The following is a 17707-nucleotide window of genomic DNA, read 5'->3' on the forward strand; positions in this document are numbered from 1 at the left end:
TTCTTCTTTCTTCTTTCTTCTTTCTTCTTTCTTCTTTCTTCTTTCTTTTTTCTTTTTTCTTCTTTCTTTTAATCTACATGCTTCCATATCTGAATAAAGAGTATATGGAGAGTGCTGTTAAGTATGTTACAACTTGTGGCCCAGCCTTCACATCCAAGTTTAAAAAAGGTGTGTTATTTTGTAATGTTTGATGTATACTCCCACAATTAAAAAAATAAATAAATAATGAAAATGATAACATGAATGTTACTGTAAAACAATACATTTCTGGTAAAACTGAAACATCTTCTGTGGATTATTCTGTGTCATTTCAGAAAACCATTACAAAACTAATATACTTGTACTGGGAGGAAGTTGTGAGAGTTTGCTGAAAAGTGTTGTATTTGAAACTACAAACTGGAAATGTTGTATCATGACAATAAATGAAAAACAAAAACTTGAATAATGGTAGAAGCATTAAAATGAGATTGAAGAGATGCCAAAAGATTTCTGCAGGTGTAAACAGGAAAAATATTGTGAAGAAGAAGAAAGTTAATTACAATTAATGTAACTATGGGAGACTCATGTATTCCAAAGGGAGCTGTGTATTTTAGTTTTGGCTTGTGCATTCCTTTTACTCTCCCCATGGTCTCCATACAGTTATAATTAATGATCATCTTTTATAGTGCAGAAGCACAGAGGTGTTTATACTTCGAGATCTAAATCTTCTCAAGCATGCTTTCGAACAGACTGGGAAATGACTTTAATGGCTTTTGGCGTCCGAATATCACAACTTTGTGGGTTTATTATGAACAAGCTCACAGGAAGAAAAGCTAAAAGAGGAGGAATTATTTAAGCAATGATAACATGTACAAATTGTTAGGAGCTTAACATTCAAATACTGTTGATGCAGATCAGTAGCAACTTAAGATCTATGAGAAGGTTATCAAATTAGGATGATTCAGTACTTTAAACAGTTATAAACAGCTTTTTCTTTCATTTTAAATAACATGTATGGTTAATGTTTTATGCTATTCAATCCAATTCAAATACAGTTGTCAGAAATCTGTCTGCTGAAATTGTTTTTAATTGAATAGGCTTTGCTTGCTTTTTAAATACAACTTCATTGCAATCATGGACAGGGAAGGAAAAACATTTTTTGTAAGCAATTGATCTTTTGTCATCAGCAGGGCGATTTTATGCTTGTTACTAATTTGGGAAATCTGAAATTTTGCATTTCTACCATATTCTGTAGAAAGGATATTGTACAGCAGAAGTGAAAATTTAAGTACTTAAGAAAATCAATGACCAAAGAACGGGAAAAACATTAAGTAGTCAGTTTCATAGTAACAGGAAATGTTTAATGCTTTTATAGCAGACTGGTTTTTATTAAAAAACAACAATAACAAAACATTTATCTCAATTTGTTGACCTATAAATTGTCATTAAAGATATATTTCTGATCTGATTTACATGTACTGTCTTCGGTTGATTATGAGATAAAAATTTACTTTTGTTAAATTACAGTTGTACAGAAATACATTCTCATTCTAAGATTTACACTGAAAAGAAACTAAACTCTATTTTTGAGTAGCTGGAGTTTATTTTTTTGTGTGTGTGTGTTTTTTTTTTTTTCCTAGAGAAAGGATATACCATGTTGTGTCATTTAATGATAAATACCTAGATAGTATGTAAAAATGTGTTTGAATATCATGATAAAAGCATGCAGAGTTTGTTTGTTTTCCCCACAGGTAAACATTACAGTTTCTCTGGGAAATTTATAAATTGCAGCAAAGATAGTTCAGGAATGCACTCAGAAATTAAGGAATATAAGAAGTAGTGTCACCTTTGCAGCGTACTTCCTGTTCAAATATGCTTTTTAAAATTCAGTATCTAGCAATTTGTGCTAAAAAAAAGGAAAAAGTGCAAGTAGTGGATGGTACTTGTATGTTCTGTTTTAAATAAGGCAGTAAGGTTGTTAGATGCATTTCTTCCTTATTTGCTGCAATGATGTGGGATATAGTGAAAAAGATGTGCTTCCTTTCTTATTTTGTAAGGACACCTGGCCAATACTGTAGAACTTGGATTTGCAGCAAACTACCACAATCATAGGCTTGTGATGTCATGGAAAAGCAGTTATTTCCTCTGCCTTCCATTTTTCTTTTAGTTTGAGAATTAATTTTGATGTTCAGTTGAATGCTAGTAAAAGGTTAAAACTTTTTTTTTTTTTTTTTTCCCATGAGGGTGTGAATTTATTCTTACTTTGAGTTGTTGTTGTATGCAAATTGTTGGTGAGCTTACTTGAGAGTGACACATTTTTCAGTCTTTCATCACTGAAAAAATTGAACCTGTGACGTTTTTAAAATGTTTATGTTTACGTTCAGTTTCTTGGATATTTTTGCTACTTTTATGTTTATCCGAGTTAAACCTTTTAGCCTTGTTAAAGATATCTATGTAATGTATTAAACATATTGGTGTTGATGGGATTATTCAAATCAGTTCTCTTTTACCACCTTTTAATAATAAGTAATTAAGTCCAGGACAGGTTTTTTTTTGACAGTTTCAGGTAACAAGTCTTAATACTTGTTAAATTCATCCTTCCGTATGCAGATACACGGACTGTTTTTAGAACTTATAATTACATTTTGGCCTTCATAGAGTTGCTTTCTTCACTCCAGTAAATAATTCCTATTTAAATCTGTATATTAATTTATAGACTCTTTTTAAAGGATTTCTCATTATAAAAATACAATGCTACTGTATTGAATAGCATTGTCTAAAGACATAGACTGTCTTTTAAATTCTCTGTAATTCCATACCCTGAAAATTTTCTGATGTTCAGACAAAGTGAACCTTCATTGCATCTGACTGAGGTTCTCTTACTGTAATGTAACTCTCCTGTTACTAGAAGTTTGGAAGTGTGAATGAACCGTACCTTTTGTAAACAGCTCTATGTAGAGTTCCATGAAATACAATTCTTTTTCCTTATTAGTGTGAGGGACTCTTTAAAAAGCATCAGTTTAGTTTGGAATATCAGTGTGTAGTTCCACTGAACATAAGTAGTAACACTGAATGCAACAAAACTGCAGAATTAGATTTTGAATTTTCAGATTTCTTTACAGTATTCTTAAGGTAGTTTGGAATTATTTTGAAGAGAAAAATGATCTGTCATTTTTCTGTCTACACAGATAACATTGCGTATTGGTATCTGAATCTGATCTTAGAAATTTTAATTGAATTTTTTGTCATGTTTCTTTTTATTAGATCTGTTGCCGTGCAAAATTCCGGGGTCTTTTCATAGTCACTGCCCTCTGTCCTGTCCACAAATCCTACATTCACAGTTAAAATGTCATTGTGCAGTAGAAGTTGAAAAGGACTTGAAGATGTTATCCCAGGCAATGTCATACCCCAAGTTAGGATTGCCTGTATCTAGGAGAAAAGCAGTTTGTCATTTAAAAGTTTTCCAGCATGAAAACAGGCATTACGCTGACTTCCACATAGTGCTTTTTTTGTCCTGTGCTGCAGGGAGTCTGGCACCAGAAGCCGTGCGTAGTGTGTTTGTTGCTGCAATCTCCCTCGCCCCCATCACCCTGTCTCCCGCTGGTATCTGGTGATCTAAATCTCTCCTTGCAGCTGAAACCCATTACTTTATCCAGTCACTGAGTAGATATGATTTTATTTCCAGCAGTTAATTTTTGCATATTTTAAGACTGTTGTCATTCCTGTCTTTAGCTGTGTTTGTTATTAACAACAAAAAATTGTCTCCTTCCTTTTTTCCTTTCACGTTTTTTAGTGCATTCTCTGAATACCCTAAAATACACAATATTCTCTGAATATTTTTAGTGTATTCTCTGTACCCTATTCCTGGGCCTTGCTTTAGGCTTGTTTGACCACACACCGTGGTTTACTCTCATCCCATTCTTGTTCTCTGCTCTGTATATTTGTGTGGATGTGCATACGTAGGCTCAATGCTTAAAAAAAATTAAATGATAAGCACAAACTAGGTAATTAAAAAATGTGGTTTGGGAGACAAGTTCAACCTTTAATCTTTCATTTCCTATTCTCCAAGCACCTTTTGAATTTCTCAGGAAAATCCCTTATCAGGCATTCTGTGAAAGTGCTCATCAGCATCCTGAGCTCGTCATGCATATTGGATGCTAATTACTTACTAGTCCCCTAATTTGGTATCACACGCACCACTTCCCCCTGGCAGACTGTTTGGGTTGACAGCAACAAACCTATTGAAGTGATTGCTCTGAGAAGAATATGCACTGAGCGTTGCATTCTTCGTTGGTGAAATGCTTTTTTTTTGAGAAGAGCTGTCATCTTAAAAGCTTTGAATACAGCTGTCTCACAGTGATGTCATACTTTGGGATCAAGCTTAAGCCTTTTTCCTTTTTTTCTTTTTTTTTTCTTTTTTTTTTTTTTTCTTTTTTTTTGTGTGTGTAAATTGCATTTAGTGGCCAGATTTCTCACTTGTGTAGGAGTCTGGCTGCCAGTCTTGCATTTTTGCTATGCATGTTCTGTGGGTCAAAGACCTGTTGGTGCCACATGGTTTATTTGGTTCTTGTTGGTTCTCTATTTTTGTGGTAGGGCTGGTGAAGCAATAAATACTTGTTATGTTTCTCACATCTCAACTATTGAGCTGTCATCTCAGTTGTGAGCAGCCTCTGAGGAACGTACGCCTTTTGTTTCATTTGCAACATGAGCTGAGAGTTTCCCTGCGTTTCACATAAATTTAACATTCTCAAAACCAAGCCAATTCCTGTGTAGATGTGTGCAATGGGTTATGAACAGAAATTAATGTCAAGCTTTGGACTACTTCGTGGGGAAAAATATTTTTGCCTTTAAAACCTGGTCTAGGAAAGCCTGTGTGGAAAATCTTCCTGGCAAGCATGCAGACCCACTAAAGGGCTTCTCCGGATGATTTACTGATTACTGTTATGTGGTCTGGATTTAGAGAATAAGTATATTAAATATTTACTCCTTTGTGATAGAACAAATTGAGAGTACTTACAGGGTCATCCATTAATTTTGATGAGCTTAGAAATTAGGTCAAAGTAATCAAGCCTACAGTGTTTTTGGAGAAGGTGATTTACTTTCTTCTCCAGGTCAGTGGAGATTATAACGTTCCCCATACACTGTAAAATTATTTGGAAAATTAATATTAATAAAGTGAAATGATTAACGATGAAAACATCATTCTTATACTGATGTGTAAAGGTATTTATCCTGCTTCCTATTACATCTTTAGGAAATTGTAAGAGATGAACTGAAAGCAAGTGTCAGATTAATAACAGCGTCAAAACAGACAAGTCAACAATACAGGCTATGTGAGAACATGACTTGTAATAGGGGCATATTTAAAATGCAATAACGTTATGTTTACCTAAGTCTGGATGGATGAGATGATTGGGTTCTTTATATTTTTTAATGTTAACTTCGTGACTTCAGTATCACAAAGACAGGGAAGTTTTTTCTTTGGTAATTAATCCTTAACAGCTCAAAAGCTATTTCTATCAGATAAATACCTAATTAGGATTTTTTTTTTTTTTACAATGGAAGATATCGATGTGGTTATGTAAATATTTAATTAGGTAATTGTTACTGAAACAATTTACATTTAAATGTTCTATTATGTCCTGATCCCCTTAGAAAAATGTTGCTTTAGTGCAGCAATGACTGAATAGCTCTTTTATAAGTCTTTGAAAACTGAGTTTGAAGTGGAATATTTAAGATCGTGTAGATGTGGGGATATTGTTGTGCACCTCCGAATGCAATCATATCTGTATAATTTTGTAATTTGCTTACTTTGCTGGTAATGTTTAGGTAAATCTATCTGAAGCTATGGCATCTACAGTAGATTACAACAAAATGCTGTGAACTTTATACAGAGAAGTACCTCTGCATAAGGTTGTAACAATTTCCTTGCAAGTGATTGCAACAGCTATATAGTTTGGACTTGAAATCGATGGCAGTTCTTGTACACTATGTGAGAATTAAGTTTGCACACGTTAGTGCTGCAAGAGAGAACAATTTAAAGATGTTTGGAGAAGTAATGTTGCTAACATTTATGTGTATGTTACGTTGTATACCAAATGTACGTAAAGAACAATCATAAGTCATCAGTGTTCTAACAGATCTGTTTTGGGCTTTACCCCTTTCTGATCTTCCTTATACCACCATCCATTTTGCCCCTTACTTCCTACTCTAGTGAACTCATCTGAGTTTTCAGTATTTAGGTTTATTTCTGCACAGAATTTCTTCATAAATAGAATTCTCTCTCAAGCTAATTTTTTCCAGTTGTTTAATTAATGTAGAAATATGTGTTATATGATTCCATCTGTCTGTAATGGCAGATGTGTTTACCCATGGTGAACACATCAGTTCACAAGCAGTTTTTAGAAAAAATTAAATGCATTTAAAAGACAGTGAGAGATAAGATATGAATTTCTTTATATCTATTTGAACAAGTTGTACCAAATTTATTGCCTAAGCTTAACCTCATACTGAAACCTATTTTGAATGGATAGAAGCCATTTTCCTCTGTTCGGCATGTTTATTTTCTGTTGTCATTGGGAAATAAATGGGTAACTAGTTGTAATTAATACTTCAATACTTCAATTTTTTTTTTTTTTTTAATCCTTATATCATCGCCTTTGGGAGTGGATCCAGTTAAAGCTATTTAGAAAAACTTATTTTTATACACTGTGGGAAGTTTCAGAAATGTACAATGGCAATCAGTAAAGAATAGTTAATTCCATGCTTACAGCAATGCACATATTCAGATCAGTATGTCATTGACTATGCTACAGCAATTTTCCTCCAGGCAACTATTTTACTGTCTTCTACAATTACATAGATAACACGATAAAATTCTCCACAGGAAACTGAAGAAAATGAGAAATGTTGCTGGGAGACTTTGAAGTCAGGTCTTTTTATGCAGTGATTTACCCCCCCCTTCCCCCCCCCAAGTTATTTATATATGTACATGTTTGCCTGCTGTTTTTCCCCGTATTCTTGTTATTTAATCTTTATGATACTGCCTGTTCAGATTTCAGTCACTGAAAACAGATTTAAAGTTACCTAAAACTAGAATATGTGATTGTGTTTTTAAACAAAGTTCTTAAATTGCAATAATGTCTAATCTCGTGTACTTTTGAGGTTGTTATTTTTGCTTCTGTTGTTCTTTAATTCCTTCTGCTCTCTTCTATTTTCTTTGAAAACATTTCAAGTGTGTTTGTCTTCATCCAAGAAAGTTCCCTCCCTGTCCCACTAAGAGTTATATGCAGTGATAGTTTAAAACCTCATGGAAGAGGAAATATTTTGCACTATTGCCTACTCTAATAAATGCTTAATATGTAAACTGGCATTATGCATATTCTGCAAATTATATATTCCTTAAATGGAGCTTGTAATGAAAACAGGTGTTCTATATTTGGTGTCCTATTTTTATTTCACTAGTTGCATGGGTCATTCAAATACTCAAGAGTCAATTTTGAGCTTCCATAATAAAATGCAGCAACCATTTCAGGTCAGTGAACTCTTGCTCACTTTCTGTCTTTCGTGATACTTTGCCTTCTTCATTAGATTTTCATATCTGGATGACTTCCACTATGTAGCTCTTTGTGGGGAGACACCACATACCACATTTTACTCAAAAAATTACTGATTAATATAATGTATTCAAAAAATATGCTTCTTAGCCAATATGATTAAAAAACTTAGTATATTTCTCCATATTTTGACTTTTTAAAGAATTTGAATGTAGAGCTCTAAGCTAAGCTTGAGACAGTTGCCTTACTAATAGCCAGTAAGGATTACTAGCATATAGCTGAAATAAATGGAGGTGTCTTAACACATTTCATTAGCAGATTTTTTTTTCTGTATTTCAAAACTTTATTATCTGACATTAGATGAAACTACTTTCTTTCTGAAGCATAAGGAGCACAATGGGAACGAAAATGGGACTGGAAGTAGCTCATATATTTAAAGAACATATAAAAAATCCGGAAAAAATATTCTACGTATAAGAGGCTTATGAAAATGCTAATGATCAGCCAGTATATGCCACAAGAAATCGTGATGTTCTTGGATGTCTCTTCCAAAGGGAGAGAGAGCAAAGTGAGAACAAGAAAACTGGACGAGTACTTCCTAATAGGGCTATTTTTATTTCCATAATAGTTGTTCATGTCAGTCCGTGAAAGTATATTTAGCAACTACGGACTCTTAGTGAAAGAACTGGATGATTCCTAAATGCTACCTACGCTTTTTGCTAATAGTTGCCTTTCTATTGAAATTATACAATTTCTTTTTTTCTGTAAAATAATAAATATATTAGAATATAAGTATAAAATATTAGAATATAAGAATACTAGAATATAAGAATCTAGAATAGTGAATTTAATATCAGACCTATGTGCTTTTGAAAAAGGCTGATTTCTGACACCATTTTTGTGCTTGGTGAACGTACTTGTAATGATGAAGAATTGTTGGAAACACTGGAAAATATTTCTTAGAAGTTACATTCTATTTTCTTGAAACATAATCTTTCTGATTTGATGGTGCTTTCTTGCTAGAACAATTATAAATTATTTTTTTTCCAAAATATTAATACTGGGATATCTTTGCTGTCCAATTTCTTTCAACCTTGTTTCTCAAATTAATTTTTTTTTTGCAGTTTATCATTTTTCCTTGATGCTTGTCATTCATTCACAGGTTGGGGAGTCCTTTGATGGGCCATTGAAGTTTTATTTCATCTAATTTCAGACTTCCTAGGTCTGCGTTCTGCAGGAGTCATGTAGTAGCTCAAGTTACAGCTAACACTGAGAAACAGGGTTTGCTTGGGATGTGATTCATCTGCTTTATTTTATGATTCTGGTTTAGAGTGAGATAATCGTCTCTAACTACTTATTTTTCTGTGTTGGCTGTGAAGGGAGGTGAAGATGCCCACCTTTGATGGTTAGGTGTATGTTGAGCTTTTGTGTTTATATCCTGGTATGAGAATACAGTGCGACAGGGTAGATTTTGGAAGAGCAAGGTAAGAAAGAGCTAAGATAAGTAAGATGAGAAACAAGATAAAAATCCCCCCATCCCCCTTTTTTTTTTTACTTATCTTTTCATGAGTACCTGTAGAAGAGTTATGGTGTTGTACTTACAGTTTTGTAAGTTCCTTTTTGTTCAGAAATGTGATAGCAGTATCATGAAAAGAAAAGGTGCTCAAAGGCAGGAAATTTGCAAAGGAACAGGTCATCGAAGTAGTTGTCAGCTCATTTCTTTTGCAAATCTTTAGTGAAACAGTGTCTGAAAATTGCTTCTTTCAAGAGGAATTACATTGCATGTATGCTTTAATTTTATATAAATTATATGAGGAATAGGGGTTCATTTACTGTTTTACTTTAGACCTTGGTAGGCAGAGGAAGAACGAGTCACACTTCTTCCTTTTTCTGAAAACTAAATTAAAAGTACTAAGCAGCTTTACACAGTGAGCTGACATGAATATGTAGTAAATATAAATGGTAAAACTGTAAAAAGTTTTTATGAGTTAGCATATATAGGACATAACCTTATTTTTTTTTCCTGCTGTACAGGACACATCATTTTTTTTACATTTATTTATTTATTTTGTCTGGAAAAGTCTTTCTCTTTGAAATTAAAGGGAATCTTTATCCTTGATATCCTTGATTTTAATTTCTGAACTGTTAAAACGGGCTTCTTTGAAAATTGTGGGGTTTTCTTGTTATTTGTGTCTGTGTTTTTTTTTTTTTTTTAATCTATCTAAGGGCAGAGCATATTGGAGGTAGATAGACAGATACTTAATACTAATTTTGCACAGGTTCACATGAAACTTGCCTTCTTAAATTGAAAGCGTCTTGTGGGTATTCTGAGTTACAGAAGGCTTGCTAAAGGACAGTTTGACGCTGATGGTAATTTGCAAGGGACTTGTCTTGTTTTTGAGCTGCAGAACTGGCATTTTTGTTTGGATTAATTTTGTCAAATGGACATCACCTTAGTTACTTGGCTAATCTGAATTAGTTTTCTTTTTTATAATCTTTTTTCTTCCTGCTCATCTGTTTGCCTTCTTGTTATCTCCATTGCAGTTGTGAGCATCTCTAACTGAAAAAAAAACCTTCTGGCTTTTGTAATATTCTAAACTTTTCTTTTAACATATTTTTCTGAGGCGTTTGGATTGAAATAAACACAAGTCTGTCTTTAATGAAGGGAACCTCATAAAAAAGGGGATGGGAACTGAGGAGAAAGATGTGGAAAGGAGCGTTTCCTCCCAGGTACAGACAGTGTTGATCCCGTTCTCCCTTGGAGCATTGTCAGAATTTGCTTTCTTTTGCTGGGAGGAAGATGATGATGATTTGTGGGGCTTTTGCCCTTCCTTTTCTAAGAGTATGCTGCTAAAGTGGGGTAAGGAGTTTCTTCCTCGTGAAAGGATCTGTTATTAAAAAACTTGATATTTCAGTCTCCTACTTGGTTTTCACTGCTTCTCAAGTCTCTGTTATATCTGAGTTTATTACATAAGGAATCTTGGACACATTGGATACTTGTTTGCTGGTCTTCTGCTACAATCTGGGTTTTAAAAACTGTACTGCAATGCAAAGGAGGTAGTCCTTTCATAGCCAGTAACTGACCACTGGTGCCTTGTTTATAGTCCTGGTACCTCTGGGATCATCACGTGCTTTTACTTATGGTGTCCCTGGTATAATCTTTTTTTCCACAAAACAGGTTTTCCAATATCTTAACTAATATGTCGTTAGCACAACCTAATCTCCTCATCCTATAGCTATTAACATTTCATATTCCAAAAACAATGATTCCTCAGGCAGTGCACTCCAGAATGCATTGGTAACGCCTTGCTTCTGATAATCCGTGAGTAGTGATAAAGTCACTTGTATGTTAGAATTATTTTGTAATATGTGTAATGCTCATGGCTATCGCCAATTGAATAGTAAATGCTTTAAGTTTCCGTAATAAATGTGACAACCTAAAGATCCACATAGGCTTCTGTAAAAACATACTTCAGAGATACAAGGTAGAGAATAGAGGAGTTGTAAGGTAATGCATATTCTTGGTTCTCTTAGTGCGTATCCTCTCCTGTCTTGCAGTTGTATAAAGGAAGTAATTCCTTCTTTAGTGTCTGATACTCTTTATTAATTCAGATGCCGTGTTTTAAAATCAAGTGATCTGGCTTAAGTGGTAAAATTCTGATTCATAGCAATTAGAGATTTTTAAAAAAATATTTTGTTGTGCCAACAGAAAGACTCAATTTTCATGAGTTAGACAGCCTTGAAGGTTCTGTGTTTTTCCAGTGAATCTTTTTTTGGGGGGGAAAGATAGTCTGTTTCCTTTGGTCTGATTTCCTTCAGATTCCAAATGCTTACCTGAAAACAAACAAATGATCCTTGAAAAGCTATAGTCAGCTTTTAAGTCATTTTGCTGGCTTTTTATGATGTTTATTTTGGGGGATTTCTTCTGTCAAAATGTGCAACATACTTTGCTGCGTATGATGCAAACGTAGATTTTCTGTTGAGATTGTTCATACATAGCACGAGGGCTTCTGATAATCCTCTTTCAGGTGTAGAATGTCTAGAATGAAGCAATTTATTATATATTAATTCTGGTTAACCAGGCATGGTTTGAGATTTTCGCAGTCTGCAAGAAATTAAGTATTCATTAACATTTAAAGCCATTAGATGACACAGTTGAGCAATAAATTATTCATTTATTCACTGTTTAAGTAAATGTGCGTTGAAGTTTCTGACTAGAAGACAAGTGGTGCTTGTCTTTGTTTTCAGTTATTTTCCTCATCCTTGCTTTATTTATTCTGTGCACTTCATTGACTTGTCTTTTTCTCTCTCTTTTCCTCAAACAGAAGAAGAAGAAGTGGAAAATTTTGATGTTTCCAGTCTGCCTGAAGAAGTGCTGCAGAACATAGAAGCTGACAGTTATTGGTGCATGAGCAAGTTGCTTGATGGCATTCAGGTAAATTGATTTTTCCTGTCTGTAAGTAGTGGAGATAACTGATTAATGTCATGGCTTTGAACTACTTGAAGGTTGTTGAGAAAGAATACTTCTATGAAAAACAGGGGAGAAGTACATTTTTCCTTTGGAGAAATCTGCTGCAAGTTTGGCATACTATTAGAAAAGAAGTTGTTGCTCAACTGTTTTATTCATCAAAATGTCTGCATATTTCAGTGCAGTATAATGTGCTAGAGCAGAGTCAAACTCTGCAGTTCTAGAGGCGTGTTACACAGCTCAGTCACCAACTGTGGAGAATATTTACATAAGTCTCCAACTAAAACAGTCCCACTGAGGTTCCGAAAAGCTGGCTTCTATATTTAATCATTTTAAAGTGATAGATATAGCGACCTTTTAACAACTGACATCTTGTTAGTTCCTGAAATTATCTTCATATTTTTAAAACATCTGTTAGAGTCTTGATACTTCTGCTACTTCACTGAGTGTTGTCTGATTTTTTGTGACACGGGGAAGCTGTAACTGTGGACGCAATTTTTTAAGTGCTACAAGTAACAGACTTGGAGTGGAGGATTTGTGTCTACGTACTAGTTGGCACATAAATTTGCGGATTAGAAGGATCTACAAGTAATAGTAAATACACAGCTGAATGTCTTGTATTTAAGTGAAGGAGGAATCAATACAATCTAGCATAGATAAATGGTAGTCCAAACATCTGTATTTGATATTTAGCATTTTGAAACACTTTATGCTGCAATGTTGATGCGTGGTAAAGTAGATACTTCAGACTTGACAAAGAAGTTACCTGAATTAAATTTTACGGGCTTTGTGTTGCAATAGGCATCAAAAATAGTATGTATCTAATACCTGTTTTTCAGATCTGTCTCATTTGAGACAAATGTTTTGAATCTTACTAAAAAGTAAACATAATCTGACTTTTGAAAGTCAGAATATATGCAAGAAAATAATCAGTGTGACTTTCTGGATTATGATGGGACCAAAATTGACCTTTGATAGAGATGTGAAAGTTTCTGAAAGGTGTTGATTTCTCTTTTGCACTGGCAACAAAGAATGTTAGCAATGTTTAGTAGGCAGATGGTTGCAGTCAGGGTTCATTTGCTGTTTTCAGTGAGCTGATTAGAAAATAAATTACGGTTACAACTATTTAGCACATTGCTGCTGCTTCTTTTCTTTTTTTTTTTTTTTTTTTTTTAAGTGATATTCATACCATCTCTTTCTGATTATCCCCTGCTTTCAAATGAGCTACTCATATAATGTGGAAGATCTTTGCTTTGAAATTGTTTCAGTATTATTCTAGTGACAATGGAAATTGTTACAGGGGTAGCAAAACGCTGGTTAATTTATTCTTAACATTTTCTTAAAAGATGAGGTGATGGAAAAGTGCTTCTACAGGACTTGATAGATGCAATCCTTTTGGTAGGGCCCATGTAACTTTCTTATTTTTTATTTTTATATTTTTACATGTTTATTTTTATTTGAAGTGCTGTAGTCAAGTGTTTAAAAATGTGTTTATTTCTCAAAGTGGTTTTAATGTAGTGAAGACCATGGAGGTTGAATTTGTGTGTGTGGACTACCTCCAATCATTAGTAAATCATCATGAAATGTGAGTTACAATAAAAATTCCTATGAAATGAAGCTGTAGTTATCAGTGAAGCTAAATTCATGTTACCCAGATTCTTTATCTTGATAGCATTTTTTTTTTGGTAGATATTTCTTTCATTGTAGAGTGCTTTGATGTATTCTTGCCTGTCATGTATGTTTTAATGTGAATGTTTCATTGGCTAAGGTATCTTGTGAAATTAAACTCTTAGTGAAATTTGGTTTTGTTATGATATTGAGTTGAGAAACAGAAGACTTAAACTTCCTTGAGGGTATCTTAAGTGTATATCTCCTGGTTAAAGGTCAAGTGAATGCTAGCTCAATTTTATGTGGAGCATCACAGAAAAGCATATTCCTTTTGTCACATGGATCCCCGTGAAAGATGCTGCTTTTCTTAATTCAATCTCTCAAAACAGCATTTCAAAATATTTGACCACATATCAAACTAAAAGTCAGAACTTGAAATCTTCTTGAAGGAAGATGAGTAAAGAAATGGAAACCCTCTCCAATGCATTTTACAATTTTTCCTGTTTCTGAAACATCTTCTGTTGTAGGGCTGCTGCTTTGCTTTTCTTCTAGAAAAAAATCAGAGATGACATCATTTCTCCTTAAAACTCCCATTTTCATACGAAAACATCAACTACTGATAAACAAATTATTGAAAATAATTGTAATGGAATTAAACTGCATTGATAAAAATTTAAGCTCTTACATTAATGGAATGATTATCAATTGGATGTATTCAGAGATGCACTCATCTGTCAAAAGCAGGCTTGAAAGATTGTGGTAGTGGTGTGACTAATGGTGTTACAGTTAATTCACTGCAACTGCAGACTGCTGCTGAAATGAAACGTTTTGCTTCTTTTTTTCCCTTGAATTCTACTCTTCTGTTTCCTTCTGTGTTGACACCATTTTGCTGGTCAAATAGAGGGGTCATGGTGCAGAACGAGTTGGTTAGGAGAACTAAGTCAACTGGAAGTGGGTTCCTTGAGAGGAACGGGGTAAAAAAAAAAGAGAGGAAAGACTGTTTTACTGAGCTGACTTGCATTCTGGATATATGGTTGCAGGATCCATTCATTGGAAGGACTGTGTGGGTATGGGGTCGGTGGGACCACCCTTTTCAAGGCGACATGGAATCATTAAATTTATCATTAATGCCCAGAATTCATAAACTAGTTCATATCAAAATATAATAAACCCGTGCACCTTTCTGCACCTGATTTCCTGTCTGGTCTCTTGTTGAGGGCTATTGTGAGCTGATTGACAGAGCTGAACCACACAACTAAACAAAAAAGCATTGAGCAGCATGATAGTTGGTTTGTGACATTCTTACAGTTCTTAGTCTAAGACATAAAAAATTTGGTCAAATCATCTGTTGCTTTAGCAGATTTAGTCAAGCTGCTTTGTTTTTTCAAGGGTGTCTATGCATGTGTCTTTGGCTCCAGGCAGAAATAATATTTCTCATTTTTCTTTTGCAGAACTTTTTTAGCAGTCAATGTTTGATATTGCATAGTAGGTTAATCTATTTTGAGTTCTCAAATTACTTTGCATCTTCTTTCTCAGTTTGTTCTGTCTAGTTATAGGCTCCTAAGTGGCTACACATACATCTTATCACTTATCAGGCTAGAAAACATACTTGATTGAAAAAAGTTTTAAATAGGATTACTGGAGGTTTTTTTTTTTTTTGAATAAAAAAACGTCTTTCTGTTATGTCTGTTAATCTGTTAATCAGTAGCTTCTTATAGTGTCTCACAGCAGTCAATTTTAGATGACTGTACGCAGTAATGGGTTTCTTCTTCAGTGTTTCATGTTTTTTTTTTTTTTTTTTTTCTTTAACTTTTCTGCCAGAAGGATTACAACTCACTACAGCTTTCCACATTTATTTCAGGAAAACAAGTGTCAACTTCCAAAATCATGAGCTCATATGATAACTGAGATAGGAAGGGTCCTCTTTAGGTCATCTAGTCCAATGTCCCGCTCAAAAGAGGTTCAGCTCTGAGATGGAGTTGCTGAGGGCTTTGTCCAGTTGGTCTTGAAAACATTCAAGGATGGAGACTGTACAATCCCCTTGTGGGGGTAACCTGTTCCAGTGCTTGTCTTGTCCTCTTGTTGAAGTTTCTCCCTACAGTGAGGTGGAACATTTTTTGTTTCAACTTCTGCTGCTTGTTTCTCATCTTCCTGATATACACTGCTATTAAAAAACTTAACTCTGTCATCTTGATAACATAGGTTTTAGCAGGCTGCTGTTACGTACCTCTGAAGCCTTCTCCAGGACTCTAGTTACCTCAGCCTCTCGTAGGGAATGCACTTGTTCCCCCTCAGCACCTTGGCGGACCTCTGCCATTGCTCCAGTCTATTGATAGTTTTCTTGCACTGGGGTCCCTAAAACTGTAAGTGGTATTCTAGGTGTGGTTTTGGAATAAAAAAAATTGTTTTACAGTAAAGTTTTTTTTTTTTAATGTTTAAAAAATGATGGAGCAGTTTGTTCAGAGAGTTTTCATCCTTGGATATCAAAACTGAACTGCACATGGCCTAAGCAGTTTGTTCCAGGTGACTCTGCTCTGAGCAGGGGTTGGACTTGATGGTCTGCAGAGGTTCCTGCCCAACCTCAGTGATTCCACAGTAAGTGCTCAGTGGGAATGATCACTTCCCTTGATCTACTGGCCTCTGTTGCCAGGGCACACTTCTTTCTCATGTTGAATATGTCAGCCAAGATTCCCAGGTCCTTTTCACAGAAATCCTTGCCAGCCAGGTTGTCTCCAGCCTGTATTCTTTCAAAATGTGTCTGAAAAAAATCACACTTGATAATTTTTAACACGTTGAGACTTTCACATTTGTAATCTATAATTAATGTATGTAACAATATTTTGGTAGGAACGTTCATATCGCAAGTAATGTGTTTCTAGTTTTTTCTACCTGTTTGATTACCCAAACTACTTTGTCTTGCATTTCTAGTTGAAGAATCAAACGGTAAAAGTGTTTGGGGTGTCAGTCCACCCTGCTTATGATACAGCCAGTCTTCTTTAGAACACTTCTAAACTGTAGGTGATGTGTGAATACTTTTACTTTTTCCTCTGTAGGAATAATGACTGTGGACATGAGAAAACTAGAACTTATCCCACAAGTATTATTTCCTGTCAGTTATGGAGACATTCCATTCCATCTGTCTTAATTAGCTTTTTGTCATTATTATGTCATCTCTTATAACACTTTCCTCAACAGAGTCCCATTAACATTCAAGTAAAAAGTTCACACTGATCTGTGCCACCTGAAAACGTAATATTCATGTATAAAACTGAGTATAGTTCTTCATTTTATGTTCCAGTGTAATGGTAATAAAATAACCAAAGGGGAAATATATGCATTGCATAATGACCTAACCAGATGTATTAAAAATAGCAATAAAATTTTAATATCATTATTTATCAAGGCCTGGAAATTTTTAGAATAAAGGGGAAATAATTCATTTCCAGGGACCATACTGTACTGAGGTGTATATTAGCTATCTCTGTGGCTGATTAAATAGTAAGATTTATAATCTGCCAGGGGGTTCCTGGAGAGTTGTCTCTTGCTTCTGAGTTATGGAAAGTTGTTGCTAACCTGTGCCTCAGGTCTGAGCTATAAATGGATGGATGGAGTACTGTTTGGAAAATCTTTCAAAGGTCTGTGGGAACTGATACTTATCTTAAGATATCTCAGCTCAGGATATGCAGCTCAGATGTTGAGAAGCCCATACAGAAATAACTAGTACAAGTACTTCTGAAAATTCCTCACAGGGCCTTTCAAAGGGCTGTTTTTAAGAAAAAATGGTCAATGATAGCTTTCTTTATTTTCATTAAACTCTTGCAAGACAACTGTCTTGATCATGCCTGCATTTCATTGAAGTAGCTAGGCATTCATAGCTGAACTAGTTTTAGCTAGCCAGTTTATGGTTGTGATAAATTGCAGATGTGTTGTCTGTGAATATGGAGCTTCTTAGCCAAGATATACATATATAAGGAATATACATGCAAATGTCAGCATTTGCCTCTTATCTTTGTCATTATACAATCACAGAATCATTAAGGTTGGAAAAGCCCTCCTAGATCATCTGGTCCAACCATTCCCTACCACCAATGTCACC

General features: G+C 34.6%; 1 protein-coding gene across 1 annotated transcript in view; it reads left to right on the plus strand.

Annotated features, from left to right (window-relative positions):
- TBC1D22A (TBC1 domain family member 22A) overlaps nucleotides 1–17707 on the plus strand; it is a 175064-nt gene that overhangs the window by 51424 nt on the left and 105933 nt on the right. Inside the window, exon 9 of the mRNA XM_035343577.1 lies at nucleotides 11861–11970. Coding sequence (XP_035199468.1) covers nucleotides 11861–11970 — 110 coding nt within the window. The remainder of the gene's footprint in view (nucleotides 1–11860; nucleotides 11971–17707) is intronic.

The sequence above is a fragment of the Oxyura jamaicensis genome, chromosome 1 (genome assembly GCF_011077185.1).
Source record: "Oxyura jamaicensis isolate SHBP4307 breed ruddy duck chromosome 1, BPBGC_Ojam_1.0, whole genome shotgun sequence".
Taxonomy (NCBI): domain Eukaryota; kingdom Metazoa; phylum Chordata; class Aves; order Anseriformes; family Anatidae; genus Oxyura; species Oxyura jamaicensis.